Raw genomic sequence first — 18,988 nt, forward strand, 5'->3', positions numbered from 1 at the left:
ATTGTTTTTAACATTCATGACATTTGGGAGTTGAACTGACAAGCTACACCAGTTTTACTCAGCTTTTAAAAAAGGGCATAAATCCTTATTTCGTCATACCTCATTACTTCCTTTACACTTGCTGTGGCGAAATCTGGCTGTGCCACGAAAAGGTGAAGGAAGAGTGTGTTCAAAGGCTGCAGGGGGGAAGAAAATGTAGCCAGTTTTCTCAGTGCACATGTCAGTTCACTTTCATTTCATCTGATCTAAGAAGTAGCTTTACCTCAAACTTCAAATAGTGAAAAAGTCTTAGTATGAGCATATAGCCGGATTAGTTCTATGGGGATTAAGATTCATGTGATCCTATATAATTAAAAACTAGTAGGACACATTTTAATCTTAAAAACAACTCTATATCAGCAGTTCTTTGCAGTATTGTCCAAATTTATGAAAGATACAGACTGTGCATTTTTCAGCGCTGAAGTGTTTCTGCAGGAAAGGTTCCCAGTGAGTCTGATCCACCAAGTCTCCAACAGGGTGATCGAAGAAGGAAGCATGAGCCAGAATTTCATCCTTTTCACTGGCCAGAGTCACGGCCAGGTTGGCTTTCTCTCTGGAAGGTCCAGGAGAGCAGAGAGGAAACAAGAACCAGAGAATTATGTTACGATTACATTACAACGCTCTGTGACTTTTTACAAAAAGATGCTGGAAGATTACAGTAAGTACTCGCAAGGCAAGATTTCACAAACATTCAAACTTGTAGCATGAATAATCCACCTCTCTGCTATCCACCCATGTGCTCATATGTTTGCATCATCATTTTGCCAAAACATGGTTAAATACACTACTTTCAAGAGTGTTTTGCAATGAACTAAGTATCCAGATAGAGAGTGGAGAAGTGGAGTATGGTGCAGGAATGGTTTTAGAAATTATGAAAATTTTCATGCTTTTTTTCCAACACAAAATTTGTTTTTCTAAAGGAGCAAATTACCAACCTTTTCTGTATTTTTTTAACCATCATTATTAAAGTTGAGTAATTAGTAATTAGATTAGATCAAATTAGATTAGATTAGACTCAACTGTATAGACATTGGACAGAGTAAGTACCAGTATAACAAAATGGACATTGCCATCTAACCAGGAAGTGCAAACAGTAGAAAAGTGCATGTAGATACAATATATGAATATTAATGAATGATACTAAGGAATATACACAGAATGAATAAAAAGCCAATATGGACTATAAATAACTTTGATATTTACAGTATAAACATTAAGTACAATGAATGTAACTATGATACTTAACGGTACAGTATAAATAATAATCTAGTATGTCCTATGTATTGTGCAAAAATAAGCCTTTTAGTACAATGAACAGTTAGCTATGGGTCAGAGTTAAGTCAAACATGAGTTAACATGAACTAAATAAATAATCAGATAAACTTTCTTTGGTTATGGTATGTTGTCATGGGAATTTGTCATTGTTTTTTGACATTTTATAGACTAAATAATTAAATAAGTGATAAATGTATGAACAGCTGAAATGATCAAAGCCCTGGTGTCTGACAGGTAATTTACTCGGTGCCTCTATACAGAAAGCTTCTTTATTACTGGCTGTGCTCTACACTTAAGACAGTGAAAAAGAAATGTTTTGTCTTACAGAAGATGAATTACATTAACCCTTCCAAAAACCGCCAGAGCGGAGGGGCTGATGAGGCTGTCAATCCCCTGAGCATCCGCCGATTCACTTCTTCTGACGGTCACTGTCTCCTCTTGGCCACTGGCTGAAGTTATAGTCCTCATCTTCACCTGGACTGATTTTAATAGAACGGCACAGTATCATTTCAGCCACGACACCACCACCACCAACAACAACAACAACAACATCGACGACGTAGTTAAAATATAAAAACCGTAACAGAAACAGTCTAAATGTTGGCCAGCCCTGGCCAACTGTTACTTACCTGCCACTGGTTTCCCCCCTAATAATCTACAACGTTAGTCTTATTGGAGAATTTTCTTGCAAGTGGGCTAACTTAGAAACAAAATTATAAGTAGCTCCATAAAAACTGTAGCTAGGTTAACCTTTTGACGCAGTCTTAGCTAGCTAACACAAACTCTGTAACCATAGTAACAGAACGCTGCACTAGGGGTTAATGGGAACTCGCAAGGCATTCTGGGTACTGTCATGGTGGCTCGCTGTGGATGTGAACAAAACGTTTCCTTACATGTTTTAGTTTTGTTGTCGTCGAAACATTTTAAGTAGTTTTTGCTAACTTTTGGATAAACCTGCCAGCGAAATGGCTTCCACGGCGGCAGGCAAACAGCGGATACCGAAGGTGGCGAAGGTAAGAAAACAAAACTCAATATAGGAGCCATGAGCTGACTTCGGCTAAGCTAATGCTAACAGATAGCGCTACATTTTAATGGAGCAAACTTCTCGAGCTAGCGCCAGATAGATCTTATGATTGCTTTTAACCAAGTTCAGATCTTATATACATGTAATCTCGAATAAGAATATACATTAAATTATTATTTTAGGGTGGTAACGTTAGCCTGACGGAAACCACATGAGCTCGAATAACTGTTAAGCTGACTTTACTATCTAAGCTAACTGATGGTTGTGTTAAGTTAGAGCTAATTAGCTGTTATATTTCACCACCATGCTGCGCTTTGCCATGTTTTATTTTGATACTGTCTTGCGTCAGTTATTCCTGTTTTTGTCTACGAGTGAAATACTGGTAGGATGTTTCCCGCTCTGGAAAATCCTTTGAAACATGTTTGAAAATGCTTGGCACTCTTTCTGAAGACTTAGTCTTATACAAACATATTTAGCCTACAATAATTCATAAACATTTTAAAGACGTTAAGCTGAGTTGGCTGTATACTGCATGGTGTAGTAGTAGTAGTAGGAGGAGGAATAATTGTTTATTTGTTTTATATATATATATATATATATATATATATATATAAGTGCCATGCCCACATGGGTGTATAAGGCACCTTATATACACTGGCAGTGGTGAAACAACATGTGTAAACAAAGATAACATCTTAACTGAAATATTACTTTGCAAACAAAGTGCATTGTCTCCCCTCCAAAGCTCTATAATTAAGTTTGCCACAAAATAGACTTGAGCTTGTAATGTAGCCCGCAAATCATCATATAATGAGCACTAAAACATAAAATGGAATTCGTCTTCAGTCTCATCTATATCGCATAACAACAAAAGCCTTCCCTCTTCAGGGAAACCGTTAAACCTACCTGTTTCTACGGGTAATGTTGTTGTACCTGAATGTAGCTGTGTACATAGACATTTTTTACTTAATTTCTGCTTCACATAAGGTTACACGCTATAGTTGTATGTAGGTGTTTCTTATATGTATTCTTTATGTATAATGTCATCAACTCCTATATCCAACATTCATATACTCATGTACACATAGAACCAATTGTACGCAGTCATATTAAATACACCTTCCTTCTTTCCATGTTTTTATACTACTGCTATTCATAGCACAACCAGCCGTGATTTCAAGACATCAAGATATGCTCACGACTGGAGCAACATCATGTTAAAGGACTTCTTCTTGTATTTCAGGTGAAGAATAAAGCTCCCGCAGAGGTTCAGATCACTGCTGAGCAGCTGCTGAGGGAAGCCAAAGAGAGAGAGCTCGAACTTCTCCCTCCACCACCAAAACAGAAGATCACTGATGAGGAGGAGCTGAACGATTACAAACTCAAGAAGAGGAAGGTAAGTGCTTAACTCTCATTTTCTCCACTGACTGCATGTTTTGATTTAAATGTGCAGTATTTTAATTTGCAGAAGTGTGAAATATGACCAAAACAGTTGATTCTCCAACTGACTTTGAAGAAAGGGTTTTCTGCACACATTTTAGCATCATTACTTGTCCAATGCAACATATAATTCATTTAAAAGTGTGAGATTATGTGATTATACTTGCAGTCTAAGACTCATGTTCGCTCAAATACACGTGTTATGGCTTTAATGAAACATGAGTAAACCATTGTTTAACAGGAACAAAGGCACCACCTTCAGAAAGACTATCAGACAACTTTGTAGTTTTGTTTTACTTTTTGTCAAACTATTGTCTGCCTTTTCTTTCAGGGGTTTGAGGACAACATCAGAAAGAATCGCACTGTCATCAGTAACTGGATAAAATACGCACAATGGGAGGAAAGCCTGAAGGAGATCCAGAGGTATTGTGCCTTTAGCTAGCAAGTAATTTTTCCTGCAGAAACTAGCAGTAAATCAGTCTTATTTTTCACTGTCACTTTTAGAAATTCCCAATTATATTGTAGGGTGGAAAAAAACTGAATGTTAGTGTTGACGACTCCAACGGTTTAAGTGCTTTGCTCAGATACATCATGACAGGAGGAATTTTTTTTTTTGTCCACACAGTTTTTCTCAACTGAAATAACAATGTTCTAGTGACAAACATCTGATCAGTCTTTCCATTTTGATATTACAGGTACATTTAGCCAGTTTTACACAAAGTTTCTGCTAGAACAGACTAGAAACAGTCCCACAAATGTCTCTGATCTATAGTTTTGCCGCATCGCTGCTTCCTCTGGTTTCAGGGCCCGTTCCATTTACGAGCGAGCGCTGGACGTCGATCACCGCAACATCACTCTGTGGCTGAAGTATGCCGAGATGGAGATGAAGAGCCGGCAGGTGAACCACGCCCGCAACATCTGGGACAGAGCCATCACCATCCTCCCACGAGTCAACCAGTTCTGGTACGAATGACATTAATATACTGCAACGTTTGCCTTGGAATGTATTTCATTAAGGAGCAAGCGTACGAATAAAGCGTACAGCAAGAAAAAGATGAACATCAAAGAAACATGTAGATTGGTAAATTCTTTTTTTTTTTTTATTTCACTTTTTGAAAACAAGGAATTTCTGTTGTCATTTTGCTGTTTCTCCAAAATTACTTAAACAACTAATTGATTATCAAAATTGGTGCTGATAAATTTTCTGTTGAAAGACTCGTCAGTAACTCGATTAATCATTGCAGCTCTTAAGCTGCCAAAGTGGAGTGAAAGTGCCTTTGTCTGAGGTTGGACATATTGTAATCAATGCAATCCTATAAATCAGACGTTGGAGTGTGTATCAAACAGTTTGTGCTTCATTTCACACTTGCAGAGAGAAAGAGTTGGAGGAATGGACTCCTACATTGTAGTGTAGATCATTTTTTAATTGGATTGCTGCTTACATTAGAAAACACAGGAAAAGGAACACTGTAAAGTGTAGATGGAGAATATTTGGTGTGTGTTTGTAGATACTTTTACTTTTTTTCCATGGCTATCCAGATATCTCCCTCTGCTTTATTTACGTTTGACTTTTTGTTATATACAAGGTACAAGTACACCTACATGGAGGAGATGCTGGGGAACGTCGCTGGCTGCAGGCAGGTGTTTGAGCGTTGGATGGAGTGGGAGCCTGAGGAACAGGCCTGGCACTCCTACATCAACTTTGAGCTGCGCTACAAGGAAGTGGACAAAGCCCGCACCATTTATGAGCGATATATCCTTTTCATGGGTTGTGTTCTGAGTATTAATCCACTGAGAGGAGGTGGTGGTAGGCCAAATTCAAACTGTGAGACTTCATGTTTATCATAGGAGATACATGGCTGCCTACACCCTCCCCAGACAGCAGCAACAAGGACTGTACAGGGAAAGTGGCGGTTCAAAAAATGGACACAAAAACTTTAAAATAAGCCAACTTAATACACAAGGAGGCACATTATGGTCCTCCCTCAAAGAATGTTAAAAGTTATGTCATGTCACCAAGTTTATCGTCATTAGGGCGTCATTAAGTATCAATTAATCTGCCAATTATTTTCTCAGTTTGGTTAATTGCTTAGTCCAAAAAATGTTAGATTAGTGAAAATTGTACTTAATCAAAAAAATCTGATCTATAAAGACTTTAAATTTGAGATTAAATTTGAAAAAAACTTTTTATATTTTTGCTAATTCAGTATGAAGTCATTCTCTAAATAACAAATTGCCACAACAAATTATAAATTATGTAAAATTCATAATCCAGTTACCAACACCTGGTGTCAGTGTATTCAGAAAGTGTCACAAGACTGATCATTTTCATATTGATCATTTGTCCGACCACAGTTCATACACATCATGTTTAATTATTTCAACTCTGACCAGACGCATCAGGACATGGTATTTGTGACGGTCTTTGTATTTTGTGACCTTGGGATGAAATTTGTTTGTCATGTAAAACTCCTTAACTCCACTGTACTCGTCATGGTTCACCCCGAAGTGAAGAACTGGATCAAGTACGCTCGTTTTGAAGAGAAGCATGGCTACATCGCTCACAGCAGGAAGGTGTACGAGAGGGCGGTGGAGTTCTTCGGAGAGGAACATGTGGACGAAAACCTCTTTGTGGCCTTTGCCAAGTTTGAGGAGACGCAGAAAGAGGTTTGTGCAGCCCAGTATAGAACAAAACCAAGCTCTTAACAGACTGCATGAATTCAAATTAGAGCCTTAGTCCTTTGGGTTCTCGTTATGCTGAGAGTTATTAAAAATGTGGATATCGTTGTCCTGTGGAACTAGCTTAAGAATAGTGTTTTGACTGTCTTTCTTCTTACCAAAACTTGTCGAATGACCGTGATTGGATGACATGTTCCTTCCTTTCAGTTTGAACGTGTTCGGGTGATCTATAAGTACGCTTTGGACAGAATTCCTAAACACCAGGCACAGGAGCTCTTCAAGTACTACACGATGTTCGAGAAGAAGTTTGGAGACCGGAGGGGAATCGAAGACGTCATTGTCAGCAAACGAAGGTTCCAGTATGAGGAGGAAGTCAAGGTATTTTACCGTGGAAACTAGCTTTCCCATAAAAACCTGCTCTTCATCTGTGATCCATGAATTTATACTATATTTCACAGAGTAGAGCAGCAGTCGGCCTGTTCTCACCTTTTTAAATGTACCATATTGGCCTGAATACCAGCTATCGTTTAGAGGTCCTTTTCTACTCAAAGATACTTCTCTGTTGAAGCTCTTGACTGGCAGATCAGTCTGTGTGACCAGCGGATGGAAAGTGTTACTTCCGGTTCTCATCACTGACGTTTTTCTGTTTCTGTCAGGCGAACCCACACAACTACGACGCGTGGTTTGATTACCTCCGCCTCGTGGAGAACGACGCTGACCCTGACACAGTGAGAGAGGTTTATGAGAGAGCCATCGCCAACGTGCCCCCCATCCAGGAGAAGAGACACTGGAAACGATACATCTACCTGTGGATCAACTACGCTCTGTACGAAGAGCTGGAGGTCAAGGTCAGTTTACTCGCTTTTCATCATCAACCTTCATTTCACTTCAAGAGACCAATGAGAAAGGAATCATGTATAGTGGTGTTGTTAGAAAAATTAGAATAAAAAAGGAAGTAAATAGTGTTTTATAACATCAGATAAACCAGGGGTGTTAAAGTAAATAGGAAGTAAAAGCAGTTTAATTTGAATAGAATAAATAACCAGAAAACATTATAAAAGGAAAAGCGTCGACAGTCCACTTAATACATCTTTTGCTAATGTGTCAGTGGCCTTGTGGTTAAACGCTGTAAACAGAAGATCATGCATTAAACCTCCAGTGATAAACAGTGTGTCCATCACACACCTGATATTTATTTCATCAGGTCTCACGGTCAAAACTGGTCAGAAGACAAAAGATCATTCTTGACATTCAGAAAGGTGACACATTAGAATTCAAACAAATTCTATAATAAGAGGCAGACGTCGCTTGGTATCCTGTCAGAATGAACTAAACTCTTTTTTTTTTTGGCCATCTCAATGAAAAACAAACAATATGCTTTGCTAATTATGTTGACCACATTTTTATTCTTCTTTTGTCAGGATCCTGAGACAACAAGGCAGGTGTACCAGGCCTGTCTGGATCTCATCCCACATAAAAAGGTCATTTAGATTTTTACTTTTCCATTTTCTTAGAACGAGTCCTGATTCTCTGTTGTTTCTAGTGTCGCTGTTCTCTAACACAATGCTGGTACAGAAGATATAACAGTAAAAGTCTCGTTGCTGTTACCAGATTGTGACCCTCTTATGTCATGTTTTGGTTTCAGTTCACATTTGCTAAGATTTGGCTGCTCTACGCTCAGTTTGAGATCCGGCAGAAGAACCTGCAGGGAGCTCGAAAGGTCATGGTAAGATTCACCAGAGCTGATGAGTTTTCAGATATATACTCATTTAGATCAACACAGAGAACAGGGCAAAGAAGAAATAACATCTTCATAGTCAGCAGAACTACATTATTTAGTCAATCTAAAGGTTTATTAGCGGTTCCGATATAAGCTGTGTTACATTTACGTAAATGTTCTCTCTCCACTGTCCACAAACTAAAACTGAAACATTTATTTTCGTTTTCCTTTATTTAGCAGATAAATGTTTCATTGAGATTAAAATCTATTTTTCAAAACAGACCTGGCCAAGAGGGCAGCAAAAACATGACCACAATAAATACAATACAAACAACGTAAACAGGCGGCCCTAGTTTGTGACTGTAAGACAACTGTCACACGCTACAAAACAGCGTAAGAGTATAAAAAATGTCTTGTTAAGACACAAACAGGTATGAGATAGAATAGTACATTAAGAAGCAAATGTGTTACTTTTTAAAACTAAAAGGCAGAAACAGGAAACTTTACCAAGACTTTCTGCAGATGAACTCAGTCTGACTGCATCTGTGATTTCCACTCGTCATTGTTTCCCTTCTCAGGGTACTGCGATCGGTAAATGCCCGAAGAACAAACTGCTGAAGGGCTACATCGAGCTGGAGCTGCAGCTGCGCGAGTTCGACCGCTGCAGGAAGCTGTATGAGAAATACCTGGAGTTCAGTCCGGAGAACTGCACCACCTGGATCAAGTTCTCAGAGCTGGAGACGATCCTGGGAGACATCGAGCGAGCCCGCGGCATCTTCGAACTCGCCATCGGACAGCCACGACTGGACATGCCAGAGGTAGTGATCACAGTTTTGTTCATCCAACCATTTTTTAGGGTCGGGGAATATGGGCTAAAGAAATCTCAAATATTCCCAAACATACAGACAGTTCATTCATTTATTAAATTTTGTGGTTTTTTGCACTACTGTATTTGTATTCCTTTGTTGAAGGAAGTTAGAAAACTCTGTAGTAAGGCACAATAGCTCTGTTTATTTAAAATTGACTGACAGAACATTTGGCTATCAAATCTGAAAATGCAGCATTGTCTGTTTACGTTTCCATCGGGACTCAAGATGGCTGGTTAGTGTAGCCAGATCAGTGAAAACATCTACGAGATAACATTTCCGTTATAAACATTTACTCAAATTGATTCATCAACTGCCTTTGATGGTTATTGAAAGAAATTTTTGCGAAATCAGAGTAGAGATAGACATGGCAGGATTGTCTGACAGTGTAACACAGTCAGAGTGGAGTTTCTTCTTTTAATATCTCTCCTTTCCGGCCTTCTGTTTCTTCACTTCATGATTGAATGCATTTAGTTGGTGAGGGTCTGGAACTTTCTTTCAGACTGGCATTAGGCTTCCACATAAAGGGCGCAGTTTGGTCTGCACATAAGAATTCATGTGTCGATCTTTTCAGAGCGTCTGTGTTTTCTTTTCAGGTGCTGTGGAAGTCCTACATTGACTTTGAGATTGAGCAGGAGGAGTTTGGAAACACCAGAAACCTTTACAAAAGGCTGCTGCAGCGCACACAGCATGTCAAGGTGAGAACCGCGCTGTAGCTTCCTGTGCTCATTGAGTATCTGGAAAAATGCTTTCCAGACTGATGCCGCTGTGCCAACCAGCCAAACCATTACTAGAGGTGTGAGGTAGGAATGAACTCCGGCTTCTTATCGACCTCTTCCTCTCGTGCAGGTTTGGATCAGCTACGCCAAGTTCGAGCTGTCCATCGACAGCCCCGACAGGCTGCACAGGTGCCGGCAGATCTTCGAGGAGGCCAACAAGAGCATGAGGAACTGCGAGGAGAAGGAGGAGCGGCTGATGCTGCTCGAGTCCTGGAGCGACTTTGAGAAGGAGTTCGGCTCCGACAGCACCATGGAGAGAGTCAGGAAGCTGCTGCCAGAGAAGGTGAAGAAGAGGAGGAAGCTGACGGCCGAGGACGGGGTAAGAACTGGACGCCATCCGGCGAACTGGTTTATAACAGAGCGCTGTGATGTCATATTGGAGATAATTGACGACAGATTATCGTTTGCAGTGTGGAGGTCTCGTTCTTGATCCAACTTGTATACAGTAAATAACTTACTTCCTATCAGTCCTGATATGATTAATTGATTAGTTAATTAACAGAATATAAATCAACAACAATTTTGATAATTAAGTCGTCTATCAAGATTTGATAGATGACAGATAAAAATTACAATGATTAGTTGTTGATGCGTTTTTGAGTTCACAGCTTCCGTAGATAAATCTACATCTCTGCTCCTCATTTAGAAACTTTTTAATCACTTGTTTTAGAAAGACATTTATTCAGTTTTAGGTCTTTAATATAAGAAGGGCTCTGTTTGATCAGACTCAGCTCAGTTAATCTGGAGTACAGCCGTATGTTTCAAACTAAAATAATATTTATGTGACTTTGATTCATTGCTGATGATTTAGTGGATTTCTACAAGACATTTTATTTTCTGTTTGCGTGAAGATGACCAGTTAATTTTCTAATTTAAATTCATCTCAAAGTTAATTGGTGTTTTGTGCTTTCTTCACAAAGCCAGGGCCCAGTGCACAATTTTACAATGAAATATGAGATTCAATATAAATCTGAAACAAAAGATATCCCCGTTTTAAGACAAAAGTTTTCAAAAAGAATGTAAATGTATAAATCTTAAGTCTTGGATTGATCTGATGGGTAATAATCTTTAGATTTTAGAAAACTGTCTTACATTTTCAGTTAAAATATTAAACTGAAGACAAGATGATAATGTATTTTTGAAGTTGTTAATCATAGAAAAATATTTTTCTGGCTCCAGCTTCTCAGTTTTATATCATTGTAAACGGAATTTCTTTGGGTTTTGGACTGTTGGTTGGACAAAACAAGACGTTTAAATTTTTCGAAAAATTTCAATGTTGATGAATCAATAATGAAAATAATCCGTAGTTGCAGCCGGTCACAGTAATTAATCACAATCTGTTTTCCTGATTGTTTCAGTCGGACGCAGGTTGGGAGGAGTACTACGACTACATCTTCCCAGAGGATGCCGCCAACCAGCCCAACCTCAAACTGCTGGCAATGGCAAAGATGTGGAAGAGGCAGCAGATGGTGGAGGAGGACGTTCCAGAAAAAGCTCCAACGGCCGAAGAGACGTCGTCGCCGTCCTCTGACGAAACCGCAGCTCCTCCTGAAAACCTGCCGGAAAACGACTCCGACAGAAACACTGCAACCGAAACAGAGCAGGAGAAGACGTACGACGACCGGGATGACGACGACAGCAGCAGCAGCAGCAGCGACAGTGACAGTAATGATGGAGAGAAAGAGGCGAAAGAGAGCCGGAGTGGAGATGAAGATAAAGATAAAGATTAGATTGATGTTTCCCCGCTCAGGGACAGACGTTCATCCCGGATCAATGTTTTTTTTTTTTTTTTTTTTTACTGATCTGTTTTTCTAACAAAAACAACAAACCCAGCTCACGAGCAGTCTTTATTGTATGACCATGTTTTCTCTGCAATGGAGCCATCAGACGTGCATCAATACAAATACAATACTCGCTTGTTGTTATTTCTTAAGCAAATGCTCATTTAGAATTTACAGGAAATAAAACTGAATGGGTATTAGATTGTTGAGGAAATTAAAATTTGTACAACCAGTGGCTCTCTGACTGTGACTCAGCGCTAAGAAATGGTAAGCAACATATGTGACAGTTTAACTATGTACAATGTAACTGAGCAGGACCTGTAATTACATATAATTCACACGTGATTCTCAGGATAAAGAGAGCAGCGCGTCAGAGAGCCACAGTCTACTGTTATTCGATGTCTTCTGGTCTGACGGGATGTGGCAGCGGGATGATTGACTTCTTCTCTGTGTCTCTGGACAGAGCTTTCCTCATATCTGCAAGAAGGGAAAAAAGAAATATAAATAGTCACGGCTCTGTTTGTTCTGGAGGAACAGCGCCCTCTTCTGTTGCGTGTTATAAAGCCGAATAAATGTGCAGCACAGAGGCTTTGTTTGTAATACTCCTCCAGAGTTACTGTGGTAATTGAAAGTCATTAAAATGGTCAGTTCATCAAAATCCATTAAAAAAATTTTATTAATTCTCCAGTGGTCTCTATCCATGCAGATAGTTTTATTTGTCTGGGTTTTGAGATATGTTTCTGAAACAATGGAGAGACAGACATCTCAAAACTATCTGCGAGGACAGACACCACTAAAGTGAGAAAATGTTTTAGAATGAGTGAACTGACCCTTTGAATGCTGAACATTTGGCATTCGAGATATTTACTTAAGGTGCCCTCAGACTGCATCCACACGAAGCTCACTAACTAACTCTGAAAACACACAATTTCTCTTTTGCCTTTTGTCCACGCTAACCTGGATTTTTATTTTACACCTGTAAACAAAGCTTTCCCAAAATGGCAGCCCTGCGTTTTAGTGTGGCCATGAGCTGAGTCTGCAGACCAACGGCAGCCTTTGTCATGCAGGAAACGCCACATTATCCCTCATGATTATTATTTTTGAAATTAATCTGAAAACTAATGCTTTGAAAAACACCTGTATTGCCCCTTCAGGTTTTTCTTTAAAAAAGGACAAATTTATCAGGTTTCGGTTTTGAAAACTCATCTCACCATAAGCGTCTTCGTCAGGTTCTCCGTTGCTGGCTGAGTAATACTCGATCACCGTCCTGTAGACGCTGTAGCCCAGGCGTTTGTACATGTTCACCGCCACTTGGTTGGAGACTCGCACGAAGAGATCCACGAAGAAACCGCCCTTCCTACAAGACGACAACACAACATTAAAAGTCACAGTAACACCTCCATGATGACGAGATAAAAACATCAAAGCGTACGTGTGTGTTGAGTGCATTTTAAGCCTCACAAAACCTTTAAAAACCCACTGTGTTCAGAACTCATAGGGAAAATAAATAATATATAAAAAGATGAATATTTCTTGTGGAACATTCACACAGCGGAAGAAATATACGTCTGATATGTTTGTAATTTGGGTTGAGGCCTGATACGAGGTTTTTTTACCCATATCTCAACATGAGCTAACAATTTCCAAAAGATGTGTGTACAGATAAAATACAAATATACATTTTTGCCCGTTTGCAGCTTCTGCTTAATTTAAATCTATTTTTGTTGCAGTATTGAATTGGGGCAGTCTTGTGTCTAGCTGTTTGTGTATAATGATGCCGCTCAGTCAACCTTCTGCGACACTCATAATGTCACATTTTACGGGGTGTGACGGTACAGACCTCTCTGAGATTTCCTCCAGCATCTCCATGAGTTTGGCTGCGAGGCCGAGTCTTCTGAACTCCGGGGCGACAGACAGAGCGGTGACGTGGCCGTGCCACTCCTCCCGAGCCACAGATCCCTCCGCCTTCCCCATGACTGCAGGCAAGCAACGAGTCAGTCAAACGAGCTCTACTGAGAGTTTATTTTACCAACCAAACCAAACCAAAACACGGAAAAGTACGGTGATAAAGTGAAATGTGTGGCTGTTATGTAAGATGAATAAACTAAACACAGCACACTTCAAATCTGAAATCTTCCCTTTCACCTTAATAATGAAATTTGTTAAATATTTAAGTGTTACAGAGCATTTCGTATGCAACAATTACACCGCTTTTTGATTGATAAGGACAGAACTGTATATTTCAAGGGCCAGATTATTGAATGTAATGAACACAAAATACAACAGGCCTATTGCACAGCAGCGTTACTGTTAATGGCTTCAATCAATGCAAGTGTCCAGTAAGTCATAACAGTGTGACAGTGAGCCAGCATGCACAATACCAGGAATTGAATTCAGCCATCATTAGTTGCATTATTTACACCTGGGCTTTTTCTACTGTGACATGTCAAATTGGCCTCCATGAAAAGGGTTTAAAAATGTTTAACATTTGTGGGACAGTAATTGTTTTCCATCTGACCACCATCTGGTGGTCTCTAACTGAGCAGCAGGTGGCGCTAAAGACACAGAAATATTTCCAAACTTCTGTTTTTTGGCAGTTCTTTTGTTTAAGGGAAATTCAAATATATATATGTTTGTTACTGGCATGTTCCATTAGAGTACAACAATGTGACTAACTGTGACTAATCTATTTTACTCTTCTTACTGTACTAATTCATTATTACATAACGCGTAGTCTACATCTTGTTTATAGTATCTCATCTTGTTTTCTGATTTGTCATGGATTGTGTTGTGTTTTATTACTCTGCAACGCCAACTTTGGTGTATTAAGGATGATAGATTAAGTTCATTCTTTCTTTAAAGGGTTATGACAATCAAGTCATGACATTTTTTACTTTATTGAGTTGTTTTTTGTATAATTGTTGTTGTTTTTTTACACTTATACACACACACATACAAATATATATATATGGTCTGTTTTTTTGACTACACTTTTTGTATATTCTCTTGATATTTCATAATAAAAAGATCATTTATAAAAAAAGAAAAGTTAAGACAGTATGGGACAGGCAGACAAGGACGTTTTCTTTTCTTTCTCAGGTAAATGCACCGGAGGACCTTTCAGATTAATGTGCGCAAAAAAACTGAGGGAAATCTATTCCAGCAGCAGGTTCACTGTGATGAAAACCTCACCTGCAGCACAAATCAAGTCAAGGAGATTTTTGTATTGTAAAAAAAATAAATAAAACAAATGGCTGATGGGGAAACAGTCTCACACGGCAGTTATGTAAGTATGCATGTGCACTCAACCATCCTAAACAATAAATATTAAAATCTGGCAAAGCAGAAGAACTTACTGTAGCCCATCAGTTCACCACCAGGAGCCTCAGCGACTATGAAGTACTCCGGCCAGTGAGCAAGGTACTGCAGGTAAAACGGGATCCCATACTGGAGGTCAAAGGTCAAAGAAAACTACAGACTTCTGTCTGTATAACACAACACAGTTCAACAGCAGCACAAACTACAGACTATTAGATGCACTTACTAATTTATGACATGGCAATAAACTACATGTGAAACGACAGATTTATTAATTTTTGATATATTCATTTTAAAATGAAGGATACAGTTTCTGTCAAAGGGTCCAGGTTGCTGTTGAACAAAACACAGTCGTCAGTTAGTCCTAAATTGTTGTTCGTTTCGCGCCTAGTCAATAACAAATCTGCGAGATTGTTAATATGCTACCTAAACACACAAAACTCAATCGAATAATTTTAACTTTCCTTATTTAACGTTATTTAAGACGTTACATTTTAACGCTATAATTTAACATTAACATAAAAAGTGGCTACAATTTATATTAATTTCATTGGGGTTTATCGATAAATACGGAACACCCGTGCCTGATCAAAAAACATAATGTTCATATGAAATTACATAACTGATGCACTGTTCGCTAACGTCCTAGCTATGTTAGCTAACTAGCTAGCACAAAACATAATTTTTCTAAAACGACAGTTAGTTCACTGATTAAATATGTGCCGATTTTGCCAGAGGATACTAAAGTTTCATAGGGTGTTTCAGTCAGGCAATAACAATTATCACTTTTGCCGATGACAATGGGACTATTTAATTCTCAAATTACTTGAATGGGGTTTGGCACAGCATTATTTCCAGCCAGCTGTCCATCTGTGGTCACACTGGTTAGCCTGCTAACGCTGCTGCACAACAAAAACAGGATGTGCAGATAACTTTGCCACATAAACACAACAAAACGGGTTAACAAAGAAAGCCTCAATAGTAAACCTGACAATATTTCACTCACATATTGTTAAATTTAAATAAATCATCGCAGGTAAACGGTCTTAATGTTGTCATCTTGGCTTGCTGCTCTGTGTCCTTTCACCTTATAGAGGAAAAGAGACATCGGCTTACTTTAAAATGCAAAAAGAAAAAGAGCAGCGCCCCCTGCTGAAACGGAGGTACTACTTTATCAAATAAATTTGAGCACAAGTACTTTCTCATGTATAATGTGTATTTAAAGTTGTTTGGCCTGTTTTCAGTATTTTAAGGTTGTGTTTTGCAGTGGCGGAATGTAACTAAGTAGGCCCTACATTTAGGGCTGGAACTGTACTTAAGTAAAGTACAAGTACCTCAAATTTGTACTTTCTTATTTCCATGCAACTCCACAGGCCTACTTGTACTCCACCACATCTCAGAGGCAAGTATTGTACTTTTTACTCCACTGCATTTGTCCGACAGCTTTAGTAACTTTTCAGATTACAGTCTTTCACACCCTTCCTGTCCAGTGAAAACATTGAATCTGATTTTGAAGGTGAATGTTTGTGAAGAACTGAAGGATGAAGAGTTTCCTTTATGTGCTGAGAAAACTCTCCTCCTTCTGAACTAAATAAACTTTAAATAAATAAATTTAACCCCCCCCCCCGGGATCAGCTGGAAAACACATCGTCACAGAGCTGAAAACAGGCTGTTTCTCTGAGCTCATGAAAAGTTGACTTTTCTTATAGACCATGATGCATTGCTGCAGATGAAACTACCCAACAGTATATAAAGTAGCTAAAATGAGCTCAACATTAAACATCTGCAGCAGCAAAATGCAACACACACATTAATGCAGCAGGAATATGAATCCAGAAACATCAGATATAATAAGAAAACACTGACAGGAGCGTTTTACTGCACAGTGAGGACTTTTACTTTGATACTTTAAATAGATTTTGCTGATAATACATGCTTTTACTTCAGTAAGGTTTTGAATGCAGGACTTTTACTTGTAGTGGAGTATTTTCACAGTGTGGTATCAGTACTTTTACTTAAGTAAAGCATCTGAATACCTTTTGTTTACATCCAAAGCACACCAGTTTTTTCTCTAGTGATTAATATTCTGCATTTTCATTTATGTTTGACGTCACTGGTAATCCTGTCAGTTATCACCATCTGCTGTTGAAATAATGAACAGCACCTCATTTTTTTCTGAAAAATGTCAAACCATAGTGGAGGTTGAATCTTTGTTCCAGTGAAGGTGGAAAACAGACCACGCTTGAGTCTTTTTTAAACAAAGGACCATTCTTATTTCATTCTCATGAAATGGACCGAAGCCAGTGGTCGCCATGGAGGGAAGGAAACCATCCTACAAACTGATGACGGGCTTTGAAAATGGTAGACAGTAATTTAAAGTTTACATGGTTTAAAATGACCCAAAACATAAGAAAAACACTAACATGGTCCTGTGCGGTCAGATATTAAAGAATCAGTTCACCCAAATGACAAAAAACACAATTTCTCACTTACCTCTGGTGGCATCCACCCACACAGACAGTTTTGGTTTCATTTGTCCAGGTTTTTAGATCCATCTCTGTGACATGTCTGTCTCCATAAAAAAAACTATGGAGGTGAACAGAATTTCATTTGTTTTGTTTTTTTGTTTATTCTTGAGAGTTTGTGTTTTGGAGGCCTCTTGAATACGAGATGATGCATCTCAAAGTGTTTATCCTGATATATAAACAGTTTAATTTATGTCAGTCATGCTAGTAGCTCTGTGAAACTGTACTTAGGCACAGAGCTGCTTTGGGCTAAATGCTAATATCAGCAAGCTAACATGCTGACAGTGACAATGCTAACATGCTAATGTTTAGCAGGTATAATATTCACCATGTTCACTATCTTAGTTGAGTGTGTTAGCATGCTAATATTTGTTAATTAGCACCAACTGAGGCTGAATGTCATTAGTTTTGCAGGTAAGTGGTAAGCCAAAGTAATGGACGATGATGAAGGCGCTTGAGAAAAAGTCAAGGGATCATTGAAGTTATTACAATTCATCCTGAGATATTTCACTCAAAACCACAAATGTGAACCTCATGGTGGCGCTAGAGGAAAAGTCAGTAGGATTCATCCTCTGGGGACCATCAACATCTGTACAAAATGTCATGGCAATCTGTCCAATAGTTGCTAGAATGGCTAAAAATACAACAGCAACATGTCTTTCCAGAATCAGTGTCCTTGTTACCATCTATGAACAGTTTTCATAGGAAGTCTTTCCTCTTTGATAGAAAGTATGAAATGAATGATATGAACTTTGGGCCCTTGGGTTTCAAAGCCCCTTGGGAGGCCATCTACTTTCCATGAGGCTTTCCTCGTCCTTTTCCATGTAGGCGCTGTGAGGCAGAGGGATAACAGTCTCTATGGCAGCAGTGAGGCTGGGCTGATGGCCAAAGGAGATACAGACACCACAAATAATATCACAGGTACATTTTCTTCTGTGTGAATAGCATAAATATCCTGAGAGTGGAAACACCCAGTCTCAGCTCCTAAACGAAGCTTACCCGGGGGGATTCAGGTAAACTGACACTGGTTCAGTTCATCAGGTGATACTGTGAGAGGAGGAGGAGAGGTGGGGTCACTGTCTGCAGGTATGAAGGCTGCCACTGACATCATCTGATCCCAGCACTGAGCGAAGCCCCATGGAGTGAGGTTCATTCATGCAAATGGAGCATCTCCAGGTGTGGGGATTCTTCGGCCTCATCGTTCTCACCGCCGCCCAGAACACCACACACAGGTAAACTTACAGGTCCAGGTAGAGCCACGGGAAGTCATCTGGACATTTTAAGGGTCTATGTGAGGTTTCTTTCCTTTCAAAACTGAGGTATCTGTTTATAGATCTGTTTAAAATAACATTAAATACATCTTAAGTAGTAAAACTGACAAGATATCACTCACATATTGTTGAATTTAATGGTCTTAATGGTGTCCAAAAAAATTGATTTTGGTGTTAAATATGAACTAAAAGAGAACCTTTACCTGATGTGAAGTCACATTTTTGCTGCTCAGCACACTTACCATATTAAACTTAATCTCTCATAATCATC

At 39.0% G+C, this 18,988-nt stretch overlaps 4 protein-coding genes across 5 annotated transcripts in view; 2 read left to right on the forward strand and 2 right to left on the reverse strand.

The window, feature by feature from the left end:
• The window catches only part of cfap61 (cilia and flagella associated protein 61), a 37,564-nt gene extending 35,476 nt beyond the window's left edge, over positions 1 to 2,088 (reverse strand). The window contains exons 1-4 of the mRNA XM_044169237.1: positions 1,944 to 2,088; positions 1,640 to 1,793; positions 442 to 592; positions 100 to 176 (exon numbers count right to left, since the gene is read on the reverse strand). Of these exons, the coding sequence (XP_044025172.1) occupies positions 100 to 176; positions 442 to 592; positions 1,640 to 1,782 (371 nt within the window). The 5' untranslated portion in view covers positions 1,783 to 1,793; positions 1,944 to 2,088. The remainder of the gene's footprint in view (positions 1 to 99; positions 177 to 441; positions 593 to 1,639; positions 1,794 to 1,943) is intronic.
• Positions 2,089 to 2,137: 49 nt separating this feature from the next.
• On the forward strand, positions 2,138 to 12,205 carry crnkl1 (crooked neck pre-mRNA splicing factor 1). The gene is made up of 14 exons (XM_044169238.1): positions 2,138 to 2,327; positions 3,582 to 3,734; positions 4,110 to 4,201; positions 4,583 to 4,741; positions 5,365 to 5,531; positions 6,267 to 6,445; positions 6,665 to 6,835; positions 7,114 to 7,305; positions 7,879 to 7,938; positions 8,103 to 8,183; positions 8,756 to 8,995; positions 9,640 to 9,741; positions 9,893 to 10,141; positions 11,181 to 12,205. Exons 1-14 carry the CDS (start codon positions 2,280 to 2,282, stop codon positions 11,550 to 11,552), a joined length of 2,265 nt encoding a protein of 754 aa, XP_044025173.1. The 5' UTR covers positions 2,138 to 2,279; the 3' UTR covers positions 11,553 to 12,205.
• Positions 11,657 to 16,064, reverse strand: naa20 (N-alpha-acetyltransferase 20, NatB catalytic subunit). 2 transcript variants are annotated; one of them, XM_044169240.1, is made up of 6 exons: positions 15,928 to 16,064; positions 15,230 to 15,254; positions 14,960 to 15,050; positions 13,444 to 13,579; positions 12,815 to 12,960; positions 11,657 to 12,080 (listed from the first exon to the last, which is right to left on the reverse strand). In XM_044169240.1, exons 1-6 carry the CDS (start codon positions 15,978 to 15,980, stop codon positions 11,995 to 11,997), a joined length of 537 nt encoding a protein of 178 aa, XP_044025175.1. In that variant the 5' UTR covers positions 15,981 to 16,064; the 3' UTR covers positions 11,657 to 11,994. The 2 variants fall into 2 exon arrangements, with proteins under 2 accessions (XP_044025175.1, XP_044025176.1); XM_044169241.1 differs by lacking the exon at positions 15,928 to 16,064 and adding an exon at positions 15,748 to 15,912.
• Positions 16,065 to 18,404: 2,340 nt separating this feature from the next.
• Positions 18,405 to 18,988, forward strand: part of cd109 (CD109 molecule) — a 29,848-nt gene continuing 29,264 nt past the window's right edge. The window contains 1 exon segment of the mRNA XM_044169242.1: positions 18,405 to 18,678. Within this exon segment, the coding sequence (XP_044025177.1) occupies positions 18,602 to 18,678 (77 nt within the window). The 5' untranslated portion in view covers positions 18,405 to 18,601.

This window comes from Siniperca chuatsi, linkage group LG16, assembly GCF_020085105.1.
Source record: "Siniperca chuatsi isolate FFG_IHB_CAS linkage group LG16, ASM2008510v1, whole genome shotgun sequence".
NCBI classification, from domain to species: Eukaryota; Metazoa; Chordata; class Actinopteri; order Centrarchiformes; family Sinipercidae; genus Siniperca; species Siniperca chuatsi.